Here is a 20,097-nt window from a genome sequence, read left to right on the forward strand (position 1 = left end):
TGAGAAATCTTTGGCAAAGGATGCAAAGAAAAACAGAAAAGAGTTCTTTACCTATGTAAACTCTAGAAGGAACGGGATGAATCAGATTGGTCTACTGGATATATTCATGATTCAACCGTTGATCCTGCTCAGGTGGCTAACAAATTAAATGAGTATTTTGCATTTATATTCACACATGAGGAGTTATTCAGGGAGGGGAATGCCAGAGGTGAATTAAACTCTGGCAGTGAGCTAGATGATTTTGTAATAACAGAGGAAAGTGGAGGAGAAATTGTTGAAGATAAACATAAAAAAGGCACCCGGGATGGATAGGATCTATCCAGTTATATTAAAGGAGGCAGCAAAGGAAGTAAGCAAACCCTTAGCCATAATTATGAGAGCTTCCTTGGGCTCAGGGGAGGTAAGCATGGACTGGAGATGTGCAAATGTGACCCCAATTCACAAAGGAGGATCAAAGGGCAACACAAATAATCATAGACCTGTTAGTTTAACTTCTCTTCCAGGGAAATTAATGGGGACACTGGTTAAAGAAGTACTGCAGGATCATCTAGACAAGACTTCAGTTATAGCTTGAACACAGCATGGTTTTGTTAAGGGGAAGTCTTGTCTGACCAATTTGATTGGATACTGGGTCACAAAGGAACTGGATGCAGGGAATAACTTTAATATCATATATTTGGATGTTAGAAAAGCTTTTTATACTGTTGTACATGGAAGACTGCTGCACAAATTGGAGCAGTGTGGCATAGGAGACAAATTGCTGTTATGGATAAAGGGATGATTGAGTGGGAGAAGACAGAGTGGTAATCAGTGGACACGGCTCTTCGTGAATTAATGTTATTAGTGGAGTCCCTCAGGGTTCAGTGTTGGGTCCATTGTTTTCTGTATTTATAAATGATATTGATGATGGTATAGCAGACTTCATGTCCAAGTTTGCAGACGATACAAATACAAAGGATGGCAGGCTTGTTAAGGACACTAAAGACAGTACGCTTCTGCATCAGGATCTAGAAAAGTTGAGCAGATGGGTTGAGAGGTGGCAAATGAAGTTTAACATTTTGTCAGTGTTGTAAAGTACTACATATGGGAAGCAGTAACGCCAGATTAACGTATCAACTCTGTGGTACTACACTGACAATGATAGAGAATGAAAATGATCTGGGCATAATTGTGCAGGTAGATGTGAAGTTTCCTGAGCAGTGCAGACAGTCTGCAAGAGTAGCTCATGGTGTCTTGTTAATGATATATACAGGAATTTTTCTAGCAGGGATAAGGAGGTGAATATCCCCTTGTATAAGGCAATGGTCAGGCCACACCTTGAGTACTGTATACAGGTCTGGAGGCCTCATTTTAAGAAGGATGTAGAGCTGTTTGTTATTTGGTTTTTAGGAGCATTTGCAACTAAGGCCATATTGCTCCGGGGATATTGGTGGTCATTCTCTGACCTTTCCGCATGCTCCGTATTTGGTGAGCACAGGCTTGAACCCTGGTCTAATTCAGAAGCGTGTGCTATGCACTGCTGCTACTGCCCACCTGACTACAGAGGTGCCAATGTAAAGCTGTTGGAACGAGTACAGAGAAGGGCAATAAGATTAGTGAATGGAACAAAGGGTTGCTCATACAAAGAAAGACGTAAGTTTTGCAGATTACAGTGTCTGGAGACTAGGCACTTGCAAGGTGACCTGATTGAGGTGTATAAAGGCCTGAATGGTTTGAGCATGCTCAATACTGATGGGATTCTTCCTTTTGCTCAGAATAATCGCCTGAGAGGGCATAAATTCAAATTGAGGAAGGACAGTTGTAGGATAGATGTTCGGAAGTTTGCCTTTAGCCAGCAGGTAGTTGATTGGTGGAACCGACTTCCATCTTTTGTTGTGGAAGTTGGTAGCCTAAATAAATTTAATGCTGAACTGGACAGGTATTTGGAATGAATGGAGGGGTGAAATGGGAGTGGTTTTTTTTTTTTTTTTTTGCAAGAAAGCAAGCTGCATAAGCTTGCTTTCTTGCATCATATGCTTCTGCTAATGCTAATTACTGCTCTTTCAATGATCATATCCCTTTCTGTGGCATATGTGTTCATCGTTACTTTTGGTTTAGCCGTATTCATCTTTCGTCTGAAATCCTTACTAACCATGCATAACTGATTAAGATTTTCCTCTAATTCTTTGGGATCATGGCTTATGATCACAATGTCAACTGCAAATTGTAAATCATTTAGGTTCTATTCACATTAACTCCTTTCTGTTACCAGTCCAATCTTCTGAAAGCTTCTTCAAGGGCAGCAGTGAACAATTTCAGAGATATTGTGTTTCCTTGTTGAACTCCTTTGTAAACTTTAAATATGCTACTGTCTTTGTCTAGTCTAATAAAGGAGGTAGGATTCTCGTATATTTTCTTCGAAATCATAATGTATGGGGGTCTTACCTTGTCTCTCCAGTGCCCGAAACATTGCCTTATGCTGTATGAAGTCAAATGCCTTTTCATAATCCACAAATACCAGGCATAATGGTGTTTTATATTCATTTTCTTTCTTCATTAACTGCGATTTTACTTGAAGGCAATCCACAGTTGAGAATCCTATCCTAAAGCCAGCTTGCTCTTTCAGTTGATTCTTGTCAAGTATTCTTTTTAATCTGTTAGTAATGACCCTTGTGAACAACTTATTGATAGGGGACAACAAGCTAATTGGTCTATAATTTCCAATTTCTGATTTATCTCCTTTTTTATGCAGCAAAATTATGATTGCGTTATTCCACTCCTTACGCGTCATGCCTTTCCTAATGTATTTTGTGAAGAGTCTTGCCAGTTTCTGTGTTGTCTCCATCTCCTAATTTTAACAACTCTACATAAACTTCATCTTCACCTGGGGCTTTTTGATTCTTCATTTTCTTCAATGCACGTACTACCTCGTAATAGTAATAGAGGCATGTGATGCAAGAAAGCAACCATATGAGCTTATGTAGCATCAGCCAAAAAAAAAAAAAAAAACAATTTCACACAACCATTCCCTCTAAAAGTTTGTCCAGTTCCTCTTCCACGGCGAAAGATGGAAGTTTTGTTCCAGCAATTAACCACCCGCTAGCTAAAGACAAATTTCCGCACATGTATTCTACAACTGTTGTTCCTCAATTTGAATTTATACCCCCTTAGGTTCCTAATCTGAACAAGTGGAAGAATCCCATCAGAATTCAGCATGCTCAACCTTCAAGGCCTTATACACCTCAATCATATTACAGCACAGGTGCCTAGTCTCCAGCCACTGCAATTTGCAGAACTTAAGCCTCTCTTTTGTGAGAGGAACCCTTCGTTCCCCTCACCAATCTTGTTGCCCTTCTTTGTACATGCTTAAGCAACTCTATATCCTTCCTAAAATGAGGCCTCCAGACCTGTATATGGTACTCAGGGTGTGGCCTTACAGTTGTCTTATACAAAGGTGTAATCACCTCATTTTCCCTGCTAGCAAAATTCCTGTATATCATTGAAATTATCCCATGACCTGCTCTGGCAGCCTGTCTGCATTGCTCAGAAAACTTCATATCTAATTGCACAATCACTCCCAGTCTTTTTCATTTTCTACGACCCTAAGTGTAGTACCACACAGTTGGTACGTTCTTCTGGGGTTACTTCTACCCATATGCAGTACTTTGCATTTGTCAATGTTAAACTTCAGTTGCCACTTCTCAGCCCATCTGCTCAAATTTTCTAGATCTTGTTGCAGGAGCACACTGCCATTACTGTCATTAACAACCCTGCCAACCTTTGTATCATCTGCAAACATAATATCTTTCATCGGGAAGGATATTGGGTATGTTATGTGTTGCTAATTTGTTATCCATCTTCACCACTGCTGGCATCATTTCCTCACTCCTTATATAATCCTTTATATTAGTCTTCTGCTATTTGTATTATGCCTTCTCTGCTATTTATACCATCACTATTCTTCAGGTTCAGTATCATTTGTCTTTCTGTATTACTGCTGATTTCAGTCTTCTGTTTTCTCTTAATGCTTGTTCTACTTTTTTTTTTTTGTGTTAGATCTTCTTATGTCCTCTCCGAGTCTCTTTCTAATGACTTTGCATAACTCAGAATACTCAGTTTTGTACTTGTCACTGTTTATCTTGCTCTTCATTTGTTGTCTTCAGTTCATCATGACAAGTGTTTCTCGACTAATTTTTTTTGTTCTTTGGATTTCTTTTTACCTATGGGTTTCGTGGGATTTATCACTTTCAGAAAATTGTTGTTTTCCTTGTCGATATCTTGGTCCTGAAATGTCTTCAGTAGCTGAAACTTGTTCTTAAGTTCCAATACATACTGCTTTTTTTCCTCTTGTATATCAAAAAAAATTGTATTTATTCAAGTCAGTTTTAGCATTAGCAGAGGCATATGATGCAAGAAAGCATGTTTATACAGTCAGTCCTCGTATAGCATGAAAGTTGTTCCTAGAAACCCTCATGCAATGCAAAATCGTGCAATATAAACAACAGGCCCTATGGGAAAAATAGGGTTAGGTGCCGACCACCCAAGATTCAACACATTTGTAATCTAAACATTACCAAACACAATAAATAATCGTAATAAATATCAGTATTTTATTACGACTATTATGTAATAAATTATTGCTAATGCTTTTGCTTTATCGTAAGCAAACTTGTTTTTTTGTTCGATTTCCTATCCAAACAGATGACAGCCGTTCCATCTCTTCCAATTCTTTGTGTCATGATCTAATGGATTTTAATTACACTTTGAGTTGTTCCTTCTATGAAAGTTGTTTTTATTTTCTCTGCATTCTCTGTAATTCTCGGCGTTGCCTCATTTAGGTCTGTAGCACGTGCAACATCACACGGTCTTTCATTTCGCTCAAAGCGTTTCAAAATTTCATATTTTTTTCTCTATTGACAGAGGTGGACTGGCCATAAGCCTTACTGGGGAAACCCCAGTGGGCCGGAGCCCGCTGTGATTTTGGCCATAAACCATAGTATAGGGCTACTATAAATTTTCCCGGGTAAGAATTTTTGATCCAGTCCGCCTCTGTTTATCGATATTGCTTTTCTTTTTCTCTCTGAATCTGCAGCGTCTTCACCAGGATGCTTCCTTTTCACACCTTTTTTAAGTATTTTACTCATTTGTAGGGAATAAAGAACAATTACAAAACGAGGAGGCACGTTGATACACATAAACAAAGCTGCACATGTGTAGCAACTGAATAAACAACACTGTAAAGGCAGAGATACACTATTAACACCTCACATTTTACTAAAACACATTTTGGAGATCACTACCATAAAAAAAATTTCCAATTGCGTTCCTGCTAGTGGAATCTGTTATAAACTGGTAGTAAACTCGATCTAATTGCATTTGTGATTATACCGATAGCTGGAATTGTGTTGGTTTTTATGTTATTATGGTGAAATGTGTTTCCCCTTCACTGATATAAAACACATAAATACATTTTCTGAATCTTCTCTTCATTCCTATCGTGTTGCTTTCAGTTGGGATGATTCTGCGTTCAACTGCCATTTCTTGTAAACACAAAGGCGAATCGTGCATAAGCGAATTCGGTTCATGTTATATAAGATATCGTTCCCCTATTTATAAATTGTGTATGATCGAATTCATGTAGTGTAAACACGTGTTATACGAGGACTGACTGTATAGCATCAGTCAACATAAAAAAAAAATTTCCAATTTCACCCATCCATTTACTCCAAATGTTTGTCTAGTTCTGCCATGAACTTTTTAAGTTGTTGAACTCCATCCCAACAGATGGAAGTTTCTTTCAACTATCTGCTGGCTAATGGCGGCGCCTCCGTAGCCAGGTGGGCAGGAGCAGCAGTGCGTAGCACACGCTTCTTGATTAGACCAGAGTTCGAGCCCATGATCACCAAATATGGAGGATGCGGAAAGGTCAGGAAATGACCACCGCATATCTCCCGAGCAATATGACCTTAGTTGCTAATGCTCCTAAAAACCAAATAACAAAACAAACCACTAAGCTTGCTTATATTGCTGGCTAATGGCAAATTTCCGCACGCATATTCTACAATTTTCTTTCCTCAATTTGAATTTATTTTCCACAGGAGAGTAATCTGAGCAAGAGGAGGAATCCGATCAGTATTGAGCTTGCTCAAACCATTCAAGGCCTTATACACTTCAATCAGATCACATTACAAGTCCTAGTCTCCAGACACTAATTTGCAAAATTTAAGCCTTTCTTCCTAAGAGCAACCCTTTGTTTCATTCACTAGTATTGTTGCCCTTCTCTGTACTCGTACCAGCAGCTGTACATCCTTCCTAAAATGAGGCCTCCAGACCTGTTTACAGTTATTAAGGTGTGGCCTGACCATTGCCTTATACAAGGGGATAATCACCTCCTTATCCTGCTAGAAAAATTCCTGTATATTATTGACAAGACACCATGAGCTACTCTCTTGCAGACCATCTGCACTGCTCAGGAAACTTCATATCTCACTGCACAATTACTCCCAGCTCCTTTTCATTCTCTACCACCCTGAGTGTAGTACTCCACAGTTGATACGTTACTCTGGGGTTAGTGCTATCCATATGCAGTACTTTACATTTGTTAATGTTAAACTTCAGTTGCCACCTCTCAGCTCATCTGCTCAAATTTTCTAGATCCTGTTGCAGTAGTGTACTGTCATTAATAACCCTGCCAACTTTCGTATCGTCTGTAAACTTATACATTAAGCCTGATATATGTTAATCAGTATCATTAATAAATATAGCAAACAACAATGGACCCAACACTAAACCCTGGGGAATTCCACTAATAACATTAGCCTATGAAGAGCAGTGTCCATTGATTACCACTCTCTGTCTTCTCTTACTCAACCATTCCTTTATTCATAGCAGCAACATGTCCTTAATGGCACACCTCTCCAATTTGTACAGCAGTCTTCCATGTGCAAAAGTATCAAAAGTCTTTCTAAGTTCCAAGATATGATATGAAAATTATTCTTAGCACCCAGTTCCTTTGTGACCACATCGTAGTATCCAATCAAATTGGTCAGACTTCCCCTTAACAAAACCTTGCTGTGTCCAAGCTATAACTGATGACTTGTCTAGATGATTCTGTAGTGCTTCTTTAACTAGTGCCTCCATTAATTTCCCCGCAACAGAAATTCATCTAACAGGTCTGTAATTACTTGTGTCAACCTTTTGATCCTCCTTTGTGAATTTGTGTCACATTTACACATCTCCAGTCCATAGGTACCTCCCCAGAGTCCAAGGAAGCTCTCATGATTATGGCTCCCTTTGGGAATTGGGGACATATTTGCACATTTCCAGTCCGTGGGGATCTTCCCTGAGTGCAAGGAAGCTTTCATAATTATGGTTTTTCCTCCACTTTGCTCTCAGTTATTACAGATCATTTGGCTTCCTGTCAGAGTTTGATAAGCTTTTGGCCTCCACTTCCTTACAGAATTCATAATGTGTGAGTGTATATGCAAAATACCTGTTCGGTTGTCAGCTACATCTGCAGGTTAATCAACAATCGATCCTCATACAGGGGCCAGTCGTACATAAGGTGCGACCGACTCTCAGTCCCACCACAGGTGCAAGTGGGATCATCGATGATTCCCAGGGCTGTCAGTTTGCCTTTTGTCCAGTACAGTAACATCATTCACAATATATCTTCTGTTAGTGAGGATGAAGTCAATTTCATTAGTTGTTAATCCATTTGGCCTCTTCCATGCCCACTGTCTGTTCACCCTTTCTTGAAAAAAGTGTTCATTGCTGATATCCCTCAAATTTCTGCAAATTCCACAAGTCTTTCACCTCCAATTCCAGAACTTCCTATAGTTTCCCTTTCTACTCTGTTTTGTCTCTTTCCATCCTTATCATTGAAGTTTCCCATAATAATGGTGTAGCAAGTTTTCTGTTCATCTATAAGTCCCTTCATTATCATAGCTCGATGTTGGTGCAAATATCATTGTAACCTTTAGTTTGTACCTCATAGAGATCCTGAGCAGATAGTAGTATTTAACACCCTTGGTAATGTACTTTTGAATTCCAAAGTGTTGTTTTTTATATCTTTATGGACCAGAAAGTCAACTCCACCTTTGTTCTTTTCATTGTTTCCATTGGTGTTTAGCAGATTTCTACATAAGTGGTTCATTTCTTCTTGTTTCAGCTAAGTTAAGATATTCCAATTCAAATTTCCTAATTCCTTTTCAAGTTCTGATATCCTATCTTCACAGATGGGTGATCTTATCAAGCCAGAAACGTATGCAAGCCAATTAGATTCATCAAATTATGCTGTCAGATTTTTGATGGAGATGAAGTCACAATTTACACTATAAAAAAGGCAGTAAATAGTTAATTTTTTAAAATGGTTTATGTAATTTTTTTTTAAAGCCATGGTTAATCATGCTGACTGCATAAAACAGTTCTACTACAGTCTTGCAGACCCTTTGTTGAACAATTCATAAATTATGAAAGTATTTTTCTTCTGGTTTGACATAGTATGGATGAACTGTTCTTTGATGTTAATTTTTTATATTCTCACGTTTAATAAAAGCATCTCATAGTACATCACAATTTTTGCATGGCTCATTGAAATTTAGCCCTACATCTGTAGTAGTTGTAATGGCAAATGATGCAAGGTGGGAAGGAGCAGCAGTGCGTAGCACATGCTTCTTGATTAGACCGGGGTTTGAGCCCGTCACCACCAAATACGGAGGATGCGTAAAGGTCAGGGAATGACCACCGCATATCCCGGAGCAATATGGCCTTAGTTGCTAATGCTCCTAAAATCCAAAAAAAAAAAAATAAAAAAAAAAAATAAAAAATAACATCCACCAAAAAGAAAAAAAAAAAAAACTCAGTAAGTGGAAGGATGTCATTAACATTTAGCTTACTCAATACATTCAAGACTTTAAAGACCACAATCAGATCTCCCTGCATGTACCTAGTCTCAAGGTGCTAAAATTTACAGAACTGAAGCCTTTCTAGATGAGAGCACCCTTTTTTCTCCCTTCACCAGTCTGGTTTCCTTCTCTAGACCCATTCCAGCAGATCTATGTCCTTTCTAAAGTGATGCCTCCAGACTTGTACAGTACTCAAGATGCAGCCTAACCACGACCTTATACAAAGGGATAATCACCTCCTTATCCCTGCTAGCAAAGCTTCTGTATATCATTCACAAAACTCCATGTGCTTCCTGGCAGTATACCTTCACTGCTCAGAGAATTTCATATTTCATATCTGACTGCACAATTACCCCTAAAGGAAGCTTTTTCATTCTCCAGTAGTCTGAGTATAGTATCACACAGTTGATAAGTTAATGTGGGGGTTGCTGTACCCATATTCAGTACCTTGCATTTTTCAATGTCAAACTTCAACTGCCATTTCTCAGTCCATCAACTAGTTTTTTTTAGATCTTTTTGCAGTAGCTAACAATGATGACTGTTGTTAACCTCCCAGGCAATCTTTGTATCATCTGCAAACTTAGAAATCTTGATATACCTTCATCAATATCATTTAAAAATATTGAAAACAACAGTGGGCACAGCACTTGAACCCTGGGGAACTCCACTAAAAACATTAGTCTGCATAGAGCAGTGCCCATTGATAACCACTCTCTTGTCTTCTTTAACTTAACTATCCCTTTATTCACAGCAGAAAATTGCCCTTAATGCCATATTTTTCAGTCTATACAGCAGTCTTTTACAGCAGTCAAATTCAGATGCCCAGCTAATGTGACTGCCATAACCATCCTGTGATCAAGAAGATACCAACTTGTTTCTCAGATATTGTCACTGTCTGCCACCAGCAGGCTCACTGGGAGGTCTGCTCCCTCCACTGGAGCCCCCATATTTTCTCACAAATGAGCCCAACCAGTAGCAGACAGCCATCGTTATCCACTACTGTGAAACATTTAATTCCACGAACAACTGAACTGAGCTTCCAAAGCACAGTCAGCAGACTAACGGCTGGGCATAACAGGATCCTGCCATACATATCAATCTTTCCACACAAGGAAATGCAAGAGAACACAAGCAGATGCATCCCAAGGGAGTTCCAAATTCACATTTTGATCATCAATATAATGGAGATGCAATAGATTTCACCACAAAGAAATGGAAGTTATTGCACTACGAGGAGATGCAAACATTGAGGTGAAAGGGAGTAGTTATGAATGGACACTGCTCTTTGTGGCTAATGTTATTAGTGCAGTCCCCAAGGGCAGTGCCGAACCAAGGTATTTCTGCACCCTGGGCAGAATGATTTTTTGGTGCCCTTTAGTAAGGATATATATTTTTTTCCCTCATTCTTGTTTTTTGCACTCTGGGCAAGGACCTTGCTAGCCTGTACCTTAATCCAGCCCTGCCCAAGGGTTCAGTGCTGCACCCATTGTTTTCTTTATTTATTAATGGTATATCAAGCTTAATTTCTAAGTTTGCAAATGATACAATGGTTGGCAGGGTGGGTAAATACAGTAATCAAGGTTTGCTACTGCAATAAGATTTAGAAAAATTTGGCAGATGACCTGAGAAATTGCAATTTAACTTTAATACTGTATTGACAAATTAAATATACTGCATATGGGTAGCATAATGCCATTTTACTGTTTTGAGTATGGTACTACATTTTAGTGGATAATAAAGAAGACCTTGGGTAATTGTGCAGTCAGATATGAAGCTCTGTGAGTAGGCAGATAGGCTGTCAGGACAGGTCATGGAGTTTTGTCAATGATATACAATTTTACCAGCAGGGATAATGAAGTGATTATCCCATGGTGTAAAGCAATGGTTAAGCTTATCTTGAATACAGCACACAGGTGTGGAGGTCTGCTTTTAAGAAGGGTGTTGATCTGCTGGAATGGGTGCAGAGAACGGCAATGAGGTTGGTGAGGTGAATGAAAGGAGGCTTTTTACAAGCAAGGCTCCAGTCCTGCAAATTGCAACATCTGGAGACTAGCACCTGTGAGGTGAATCTGATTGAAGTATTTAAGGCTTTTAATGGATTGGGTAAGCTCAGTGCTGATGCCATTCTTCCTCTTGCTGAGACTACATTAGAGAGCATATATACATTAGGGAGTGTATATGATGGTTGCAGGATAGATGTGTGGAAGTTTGCCTTCATCCAGTGAGTAGTTGATTGTTGGAACAAAACATCCATCTGTTATTGTTGTGAATGTCAGTAGTTTGATTAAATTCAAGGAGGAACTAGAGAAAATGTTGGTAGCAAGGGACAGGTGATGTGCCACTTTTTTTTTTTTTTTTGCCTGTGCTGTATAAACTTGCTTTCTTGCATCATTTATCCTAATATTAATACCAATATTAATATTAATCCTCCTAATATTAATACTAATTTTTAGTTTTTGAGTGTCTTTGGTTACAAGGAGTTGCTTAACCCATTTTGCAAAGCAATGCCACATCTTGACAATTGCATACAGCTCTGGAAGCCATATTTTAAGAAGGATGTGGACCTGCTGTTATGGGTGTGGAGAAAGGAAACCAGATTAGTAAAGGACACAGAAGACTTCAGTTCTGCAAATTGCTGTGCTTTGAATCTTGACACCTGTAAGGAGATCAGTATATTTAAGACTTTAAATGGATTGAGTGAACTAAATGCTGATGTCATCTTTACTGTTTCTCGGATTATGTACATGTGAAAGGAAAAAGGGCGAGTCCTGCAGTATTATTTTTAGCAGCAATTGGTAGGATCCATTTTCTTTCTGCTTCCCTAGGTGAGTTCTGGCTTCTACTTGTAAATCTGGTTTCCAATTTTTTTTTTTTTTTTTGTAGTTTCACAGCTTTTTAAATTCTTTTAATTGCTTGACTGCAAGTATAAAACTGATTTATTTCAGGCATTATTAGTGTATTGAACTACATTGAATTCATTATATTGATTTGCATATTTTACATTTTTCTGTTTCACATGTTAAAACATGTGACTGTATTACTTTGATTCTAAACAGTAGTGTAACTAGGAATTAGAGTAAAACAAAAAATTCACGCATGCGCTGACACACACACACTCACGTGCAAAAGGTTGTTTAGGGGTTGTGTATGTGCCTCTCATTGCCCACCATTCTATCACAGGAAGGTATTGGGGTGCATACACATCCCCTGAGGTCCTTATCCATAAGCATCAAAAATTTTTTCAACTCTGTTATTTTATTAAATAATTAATTTGGAATATTAACCTTCCATTACCAGTATGTATAAGCATTAGCATTAGCAAATCATATATTATGATTTTGAAGAAAATATATGAGAGTGCTACCTCCTTTATTAGACTAGACAAAGAGAGTAGGAAATTTAAAATCGAGAAAGGAGTTCAACAAGGAGACACAATATCTCCAAAGCTGTTTACTGCTGCTCTTGAAGAAGCTTTCAGAAGATTAGACTGGTCGCAGAAAGGAGTCAATATGAACGGAGAGTACCTAAACCATTTACGATTTGCAGATGACGTTGTGGTCATAAGCCACGATCCCAAAGAATTAGAGGAAAACCTTAATCAGTTATGCACAGTTAGTAAGGATTTTTGCCTAAAGATGAATATGGCTAAAACAAAAGTAATGATGAACAAGTATGCCACGGAAAGGGAAATAATGATTGAAGGAGCAGTAATTCAAAAGGTGGAGTCATATACTTATCTGGGACAAGTTATTAGCTGTAATAATGATAAATGGCTGAAAGTCAAGAGAAGAATAAATTTTGGATGGATAGCATTCAGGAAATATAGTCACATACTAAAGAGCAATATCCCAGTTTGTCTGAAACATAAAATAATGAATCAATGTATACTCCCCACCATGACTTATGGAAGTGGAACTTGGGCACTCACCAAAAGAATGGAAGAGAAGCTGAGAACTACACAGCGAAGAATGGAACGAATTATACTGGGAATCAGACTGTTAGATAAGAAGAGAAACACATGGATTAGGCAGCAAGCTCAAGTAAAGGACATTCTTATCAAAACTAAAGAACTAAAATGGTCTTGGGCAGGACACATAGCTCAAAGACATGATGACAGATGGACTAAGAAAATAACAGAATGGTACCCAAGAGGGGCTAGAAGAAAACCTGGAAGACAAAGGCAGAGATGTATAGATGAAATTCATGAGTTTTTGGGTAGTAAATGGATGGCCAGTGCTCAAAACAGAAGGAACTGGAAAGTTGCTGGAGAGGCCTTCATCCTGCAGTGGATTGAAAATGGCTGATGATGATGATGATTAGCAAAGGCATATGATGCAAGAAAGAAAGCTTATACAGCATCAGCCAAAAAAAAAAAAACCCCTTCTTATTTCACCCATCCACTCGCTCTAAATGTTTGTCTAGTTCTGCCTTGAATATATTTAAGCTATCAACTTCTACAATGACAGATGAAATTTTGTTCCAGCAATCAACCACCTGCCTGCCAAAGGTAAACTTCCACACATCTATTCTACAACTGTCTTTCCTCAATTTGATTTTATGCCCTCTCAGGTGATTATTCTGAGCAAGAGGAAGAGTCCTATCAGCATTGAGCATGCTCACACTATTTAAAACCTTATCACCTCAATCAGGTCACCTTGCAGGTACCTAGTCTCCACACAGTGTAATTTGCAAAACTTAAGCCTTTCTTTGTAAGAGCAACCCTTTGTTCCATTCACTAATCTTGTTGCCCTCCTCTGTACTCATTCCAGAAGCTCTACGTCCTTCTTAAAATGAGGCCTCCAGAGCTGTATACAGTATTTAAGGTGTGGCCTGACCATTGCCTTATACAAGGGGATAATCACCTCCTTATCCCTGCTAGAAAAATTTCTGTATGTCATTGACAAGCCACCAGAGCTACTCTTGCAGACTGTCTGCACTGCTCAGAAAATTTAATATCTGCCCGCACAATTACCCCAAGTCATTTTTATTCTCTACCACTGTCAGTGTAATACCACACAGTTGATACGTTACCCTGGAGTTACTGCTTCCAATATGCAGTATTCTACATTTGTCAATATTAAACTTCAGTTGCCACCTCTCGGCCCATCTGCTCATCTTTTCTAGATCCTGTTGTAGCAATGTACTGTCATTAACAACCCTGCTGGCCTTATTGTCTGCAAACTTCATATTGTCAGCAGTCTTCCATGTTCAACAGTATCAAAAGCCTTTCTAAAACCCAAATATATGATATCAAAATTATTCTTTGCATCCAGTACCTTTGTGACAATATTGTAGTATCCAATCAAATTGGTCAGACAAGACATCCCCTTAACGAACCCATATTGTATCCAAGCTATAACTAACGTCTTGTCTAGATGATCCTGCAGTGCTATTTTTAACCAGTGTCCCCATTAATTTCCCTGCAACAGAAATTAAACTTACAGTTCTGTAATTACTTGTGTTGTCTTTTGGGAATTGGGGTCACATTTGCACATCTCCAGTCCATGGGTACCTCCCCTGAGTCCAAGGAAGCTCTCATAATTATGGCTAAGATTTGCTTACTTCCTTTGCTGCCTCCTTTATTATAATTGGATAGATCCCATCCACCCCAAGTGCCTTTCTTATGTTTATCTTCAACAATTTCTCCTCCACTTTGCTCTTAGTTATTACAAAATCATCTAGCTCACTGCCAGAGTTTATTTCACTTCTGGCATTCCCCTCCTTGAATAACTCCTTATGTGTGAATATAGATGCAAAATACTCATTTAGTTTGTTAGCTACATGAGCAGAATCATCAACAGTTGAACCATCGATATCAAGTTAACCAATCTGATTCATCCCCTTCCTTCTTGAGTTTACATAAGTAAAGAACTCTGTTTTTTCTTTACATCTTTGCCAAAGATTTCTCATCATCCGCCTGTGCCTGCCTAACCTCCTTTGTGACTTGGTTACACACCAGCTTATATCTATCATAGGCTTCTGTGTCACCTGTTAATTTATATGTATCCCATGCATTTTTCTTCTCTGCCACATGTCTCATTAGTTCATCTGACATCCATTTAGGTCTAAACCATGAACAGTATTTTTAAGTTGGTATGAAAAGCCTAGTAGTTTCCAAGATTAATTGATTGAATACTTCCCATTTTGAATTTGCTGTTGGTAATATCAGCAATTGGTCCCAACGTATAGAATTTAAATACTGCCTCAGACCACCGTAGTCACCTTTAAGAAAGCAAAAACCCTTCCCTTTACCCTTGATGGTAGTTACCTCTTTGAGTAAATCCCACTTCAGCACACTGTGATCACTGCCACCTACTGGTTCCTTTATCTGCAGATTCTTAATGCATGAAGAGTCACTACTGATAATCAAATCAAGGGAATTACTTCCTCCAGTTGCCTCCTGAACATGCTGATGTAGAAAACAATCATCCAATAAATCCACAAAAGCCTTGCTAGTGTGTAAGTGACCAACCAACCACAAATTCTAATCAGTGTCTGGGAAATTAAAATCCCCCATTATAAGACACTCTGATTTACTGGCCCACTATTTCTCTGTACAGTTGTATATATTATACTCATCAGAGTCATTAGGCCTAAAACAACTCCTACTCTCAATTTTACTTTTCCAGTGCTTATGTCACACCAAACTGACATGACACTGCATTATCCAGACATGTTGTCTGGCTGTACTTCCTTGGATTTTGTGTTTCTTAACAAATAGCATAACCTCTCCTCCCTTCCTATCCTGTCTATCCTTCATGTACACATTGTACTCCCCAAATTCCATTTCTGCATTCCTTATATCTGTGTGACACCATTTCTCTGATATCCCAACAATATCTGCCTTTGATGTTTTGACCAACACTTCAAATTCATCAAATTTATTTACCAAACTCCTAGTGTTGGTGTTATACATGCACCTGTTCCTATTTTAGCTACCCTAACACAGCTCATGTATTTACTTGTTCTGTAATGACTCTCAGCAGTCTCTGAAATTCCCTGTACCTTGTTTTCTGGGCTGCTGCTCATTCCAACAGAAGTAGTGCAACATTCACTTTCACCTCTGCCTGGGGCTACTGTTAATCTATTAGTCTTTGTATACCCCCACAAGCTAGCAGTTTTCCGACCCACTTAACACTGACTCGATAGCATCAGCAAATATTCTTGCACCTTTTCTATTTAAGTGCATCCCATCCCTGTAGACGCAGTCCCTCCGGTTAATAAGCAGAGACCACATTGAGAAAAATTCTACCCCTTGAGCCTTGTGCAATTTCTCCAGGGCTAAATTGATTGACAAGGCTCTCATCACATAGTCCCTCCTATCGTGTCTGGGCAGAATCGCACTTTCAAATTCAACCCTAACTCACGGCTTTTTTTCAACACCAGTTACTTATCGACTTGTACTCGTTAAGTAATTCCGCCAGTTTCCTACTTTTAATATTATTAGTTCCTACATGTACAACAATATCCTTTTGGACTCTTAAAAAATGATATTTGCTCTACAACGTCATCAACCTTTGCACCTGGCAGTCATACCCTGGTCCTGTTCCACCTATCCTTTTTGCACAATATATTCCCCGTTTCCCTGACAATAGAGTCACTGATAACAACAACTAGTTCCTGTTGGACCAGCACATTCTGCCTTGGCGTTTGCCGTGGTGTTGCATTGATGTAGGTAGCCGAGAGCTTGATGGGCCCCTCAATTTAAATACTTCGAGGGCATCTATCCTGTTCTTCAAGCTCTCATATAAGCCCATAACAATGCTGAGTTGCCTCCTGATTTCCTCACACTCCTTGCATCGTGCACACACAGACATTCCTCTTGTCTATATTTGCTTGAGCCTTTGATAAAATTTCGATTTCAATACAAAAATATTACGCTAAACTTATATCCCAATGCAGTTATAACACACACACACACACACACACATATATATTTCAGTATCTAGTATTATCTCCAAGTTACTGCATATGAATTTCGTATCTCCTATCAAGTTATATGTATTAATTTATAATGTTACGTTTATAAAATCTAAGTCGTTATATGTATTTAATTAAAAAAATTATGTTTGTAAATCTAAGTAGTTATAAAGAAATAAATTTAACTATCTATTGCCACCCACGTGGTTCAAACTCTCCGCTAGCTATCTGTGTCAAATCACAATTTCTAAAAACTCCAGATCTTGGGTACAAGTCTTCTAATAGATGCCAGCAGCAGGTATCTAATCTTGCTATAGTGCTTTGATTTTGCTGAATAAATGTGAATAGCCGACAAAATAGACATTTTGCCAGGTACCATGCAAGTATCTGGATTTCAATCCAGGATCAGTGTGAGTTTTAAAATTCCAAAAATTATGATAACTTTATTATTATTTTTTTCTTCTCCTAATAGGTTATTATTATTATTATTATTATTGGTTTATCTCTTTTTTTTTATTTTTTGCTTGATATTTTTTAATTAGCTTTACCAAATCATAACTAAAAAATCACCATTTTCAATTCAATAAATAAGCTAAAAATTAATTTCTTATAATTAAAGCATATAATATCAAATTTTTACAAGCTAATGTATATGTCTAGAGATTGATATTTTAAGTTTTGTCAGTTTTCATAGAATTTTTATAAGAACTATATTTCAAGAGTTATACAAATTGTATCATTTGTTTGCATTTTTTTAAAAATTTTATTTTTGGCTAAGTTTTAATAACTGTCTTTTTCTAGGATATAGATACACATCTCTGGCAAAGAATTTCACACCATCAGCAATCCAACCCAAATGTAAGATAGTGCTGAAGGCAGAGTGTGTTTGTGGGATAACTCTCTTGCTCACATGCACTGTTTGGTCACTTGTTGGTCACAAGAAACCATTGGAAAATATTTCATTCAGTGATATGGAAAACATATTCTCTGATTCAGATGATATCCTCCTTAGTATGTATAATAGTGAAAAATCTTGAAGTTTTTAATAATATTTTAATTATATATATACATACATACATACATGGTAGAACCCGGATAAGAAATTCCCACATAAGAAGTTTTCCCCCGTACTAGGTTTGGTTTGGGTTCTTAAGTCCCAATTTCAACTCAATATGCTGTATTATTTTCCCGGGTAAAAAGTTTTCCCCCGCATAAAAAGTTCGCAATAAAGAATAAAGAATACACAGTTTATTATTATAATGACATTTTTCCACTTAATGTTTTTTAAATATAGAAATTATTCATTTTTAATATTAAAAAATATTAAACAATATAAACATTTTGGCAATCGAACAAGTTAGTGCAAAGCATCATTTTAGTTCATAGTAAACCACTGAAGTAAGTGAAATGGCATTGTTTTTGATATACGTGTATCTCATATGGTTAATGCTTTCACACCGAGTTGCCCTGATATTGCACTACCTCCAATCATTAACATTTCACCAATAGAGAAGACTAATGTTGCTTATTCTTGGTGGATACCGAGAATAAGTATCGCCGAGAATCCATTGGCGAAGCGTTGCCTATCCAAGAATCCGTTGTCAAAGCATTGCTTATTCAAAGTAGTTCAATATCAGGATAACTCGTTGTGAAGGCATTCACAATATGAGATATAACAGAAATGATGCCATTTCACCTACTTTAGTGGTTTGTTACTGCGAACTAAGGCCCCGGGTGCCAAGCATTTTTTGAGGCCAAGCGACATTACTGCGACTTAGAGTGCTCTTGATAAGAGAATAACCTTATTTTTAAGTTCCTGTCTTTCTCCCAACAGTTTCATTTAAAAACAGTTCCATACTTGAAAACTACAAGTCAGAGTGCAGAAAGGAAATTCACCTTTCTTTTCCTTTATCATATATTTTTAGTAACACTAAAAAACTAAAGCTAACTGCTTGGCCTCCTAGCAGCACTGCTCCTGCCTTCCCGTGGCGGGGCCGGAAATCCTGGTGGGAAAGTTCTCAAGCCAAGGGCCAAAAGGAGAAAACATGGCAAATACAGACCATGTTTCTAGCAGAAAACTAGATCAAATAGATTCATGTACAGCTAAGAGACAAAGGACAGAGGATCTCCCTCTAGTTGCACCACTGTTTCTAGTTATTCATTCAAAGAATGAACAACCGATCGGAAGTTTGTCACCTTTCAGAATTCAAAAAACTCTTGAAAGCATAGCTAGTACCCCTAAAACAGTCAGAAGACTAAAATCAGGCGATCTACTAGTAGAGATGACAAATCAAAAACAAGCAGAGCATCTAATAAAAGCGAGATATTTCGGAGAAATTCCAATAACAGTTACTCCTCATTCCACCTTGAATACCTCGAAAGGAGTAATTACAGAGTGGGATCTCCTCAATGTTCCCGAAGATGAAATAAAAGAAGAGTTGAAAGACCAAAGAGTTATTCAAGCGAAAAGAATAACAATTAAAAGAGAAGGAGAAATTATCCCAACGAGGAATATAATTCTGACTTTCAAGACTCGAAAAAACAGTAAAAGCTGGATATCTGAACTGCCCACTGAGACCATATATTCCAAATATATAGACCATATATTGGCACCCGGGGCCTTAGTTCGCAGTAACAAACCACTAAAGTAGGTGAAATGGCATCATTTCTGTTATATCTCATATTGTGAATGCCTTCACAACGAGTTGTCCTGATAATTGAACTACTTTGAATGTTTTACATGTCAGAAGTACAGACACTCTCAAGCAGTATGTAGAGGCTTTTCTATCTGTGCCAAATGTGGATCACGAGAGCATACACAACACGACTGTACAGCACAGAATTCAAGATGCCCAAATTATAGAGGAGAACATGATGCCTACTCAAAAGAATGTGAAGAATGGAAGAGAGAAAAAAGAATACAGAAATATAAGGTAGAAAACAATGTAACATACCAAGAAGCAAAAAAAAAAAAAAAACAATACAACCACAATGAACAAATAGACCAATGTACGCACAAGTAACACAAACTTATAGGACAATAGAAACACAGACAGATGTAACGATCCCACCAAAAAAATCCATGTCAGAATGGGCAAGTTCTCTTCTTATTGAACCAAAAGAAAATCCTGAACAGGCAATAAACACACCCATCACTATACTGCCAACTAGAGAAACCACCAAATCTACAAAACAAGTCAGAACCACTGAAGTAAACAGAAATAATATAGAAGTAGAAAAAAAGAATCAGACAGATGAAACAATACCAGAAATTTTTGCAGAAGAAGAGATG

At 37.9% G+C, this 20,097-nt stretch overlaps 1 protein-coding gene across 1 annotated transcript in view; it reads left to right on the forward strand.

The window, feature by feature from the left end:
• The first annotated feature begins 11,633 nt into the window (after positions 1-11,633).
• Positions 11,634-20,097, forward strand: part of LOC150088223 (stimulator of interferon genes protein 2-like) — a 106,059-nt gene continuing 97,595 nt past the window's right edge. Inside the window, exons 1-2 of the mRNA XM_090370635.1 lie at positions 11,634-11,710; positions 17,607-17,816. Of these exons, the coding sequence (XP_090226761.1) occupies positions 17,777-17,816 (40 nt within the window). The 5' untranslated portion in view covers positions 11,634-11,710; positions 17,607-17,776. The remainder of the gene's footprint in view (positions 11,711-17,606; positions 17,817-20,097) is intronic.

The sequence above is a fragment of the Mastigoproctus giganteus genome, chromosome 3 (assembly GCF_048544385.1).
Source record: "Mastigoproctus giganteus isolate SK-2022 chromosome 3, ASM4854438v1, whole genome shotgun sequence".
Classification (NCBI taxonomy): domain Eukaryota; kingdom Metazoa; phylum Arthropoda; class Arachnida; order Uropygi; family Thelyphonidae; genus Mastigoproctus; species Mastigoproctus giganteus.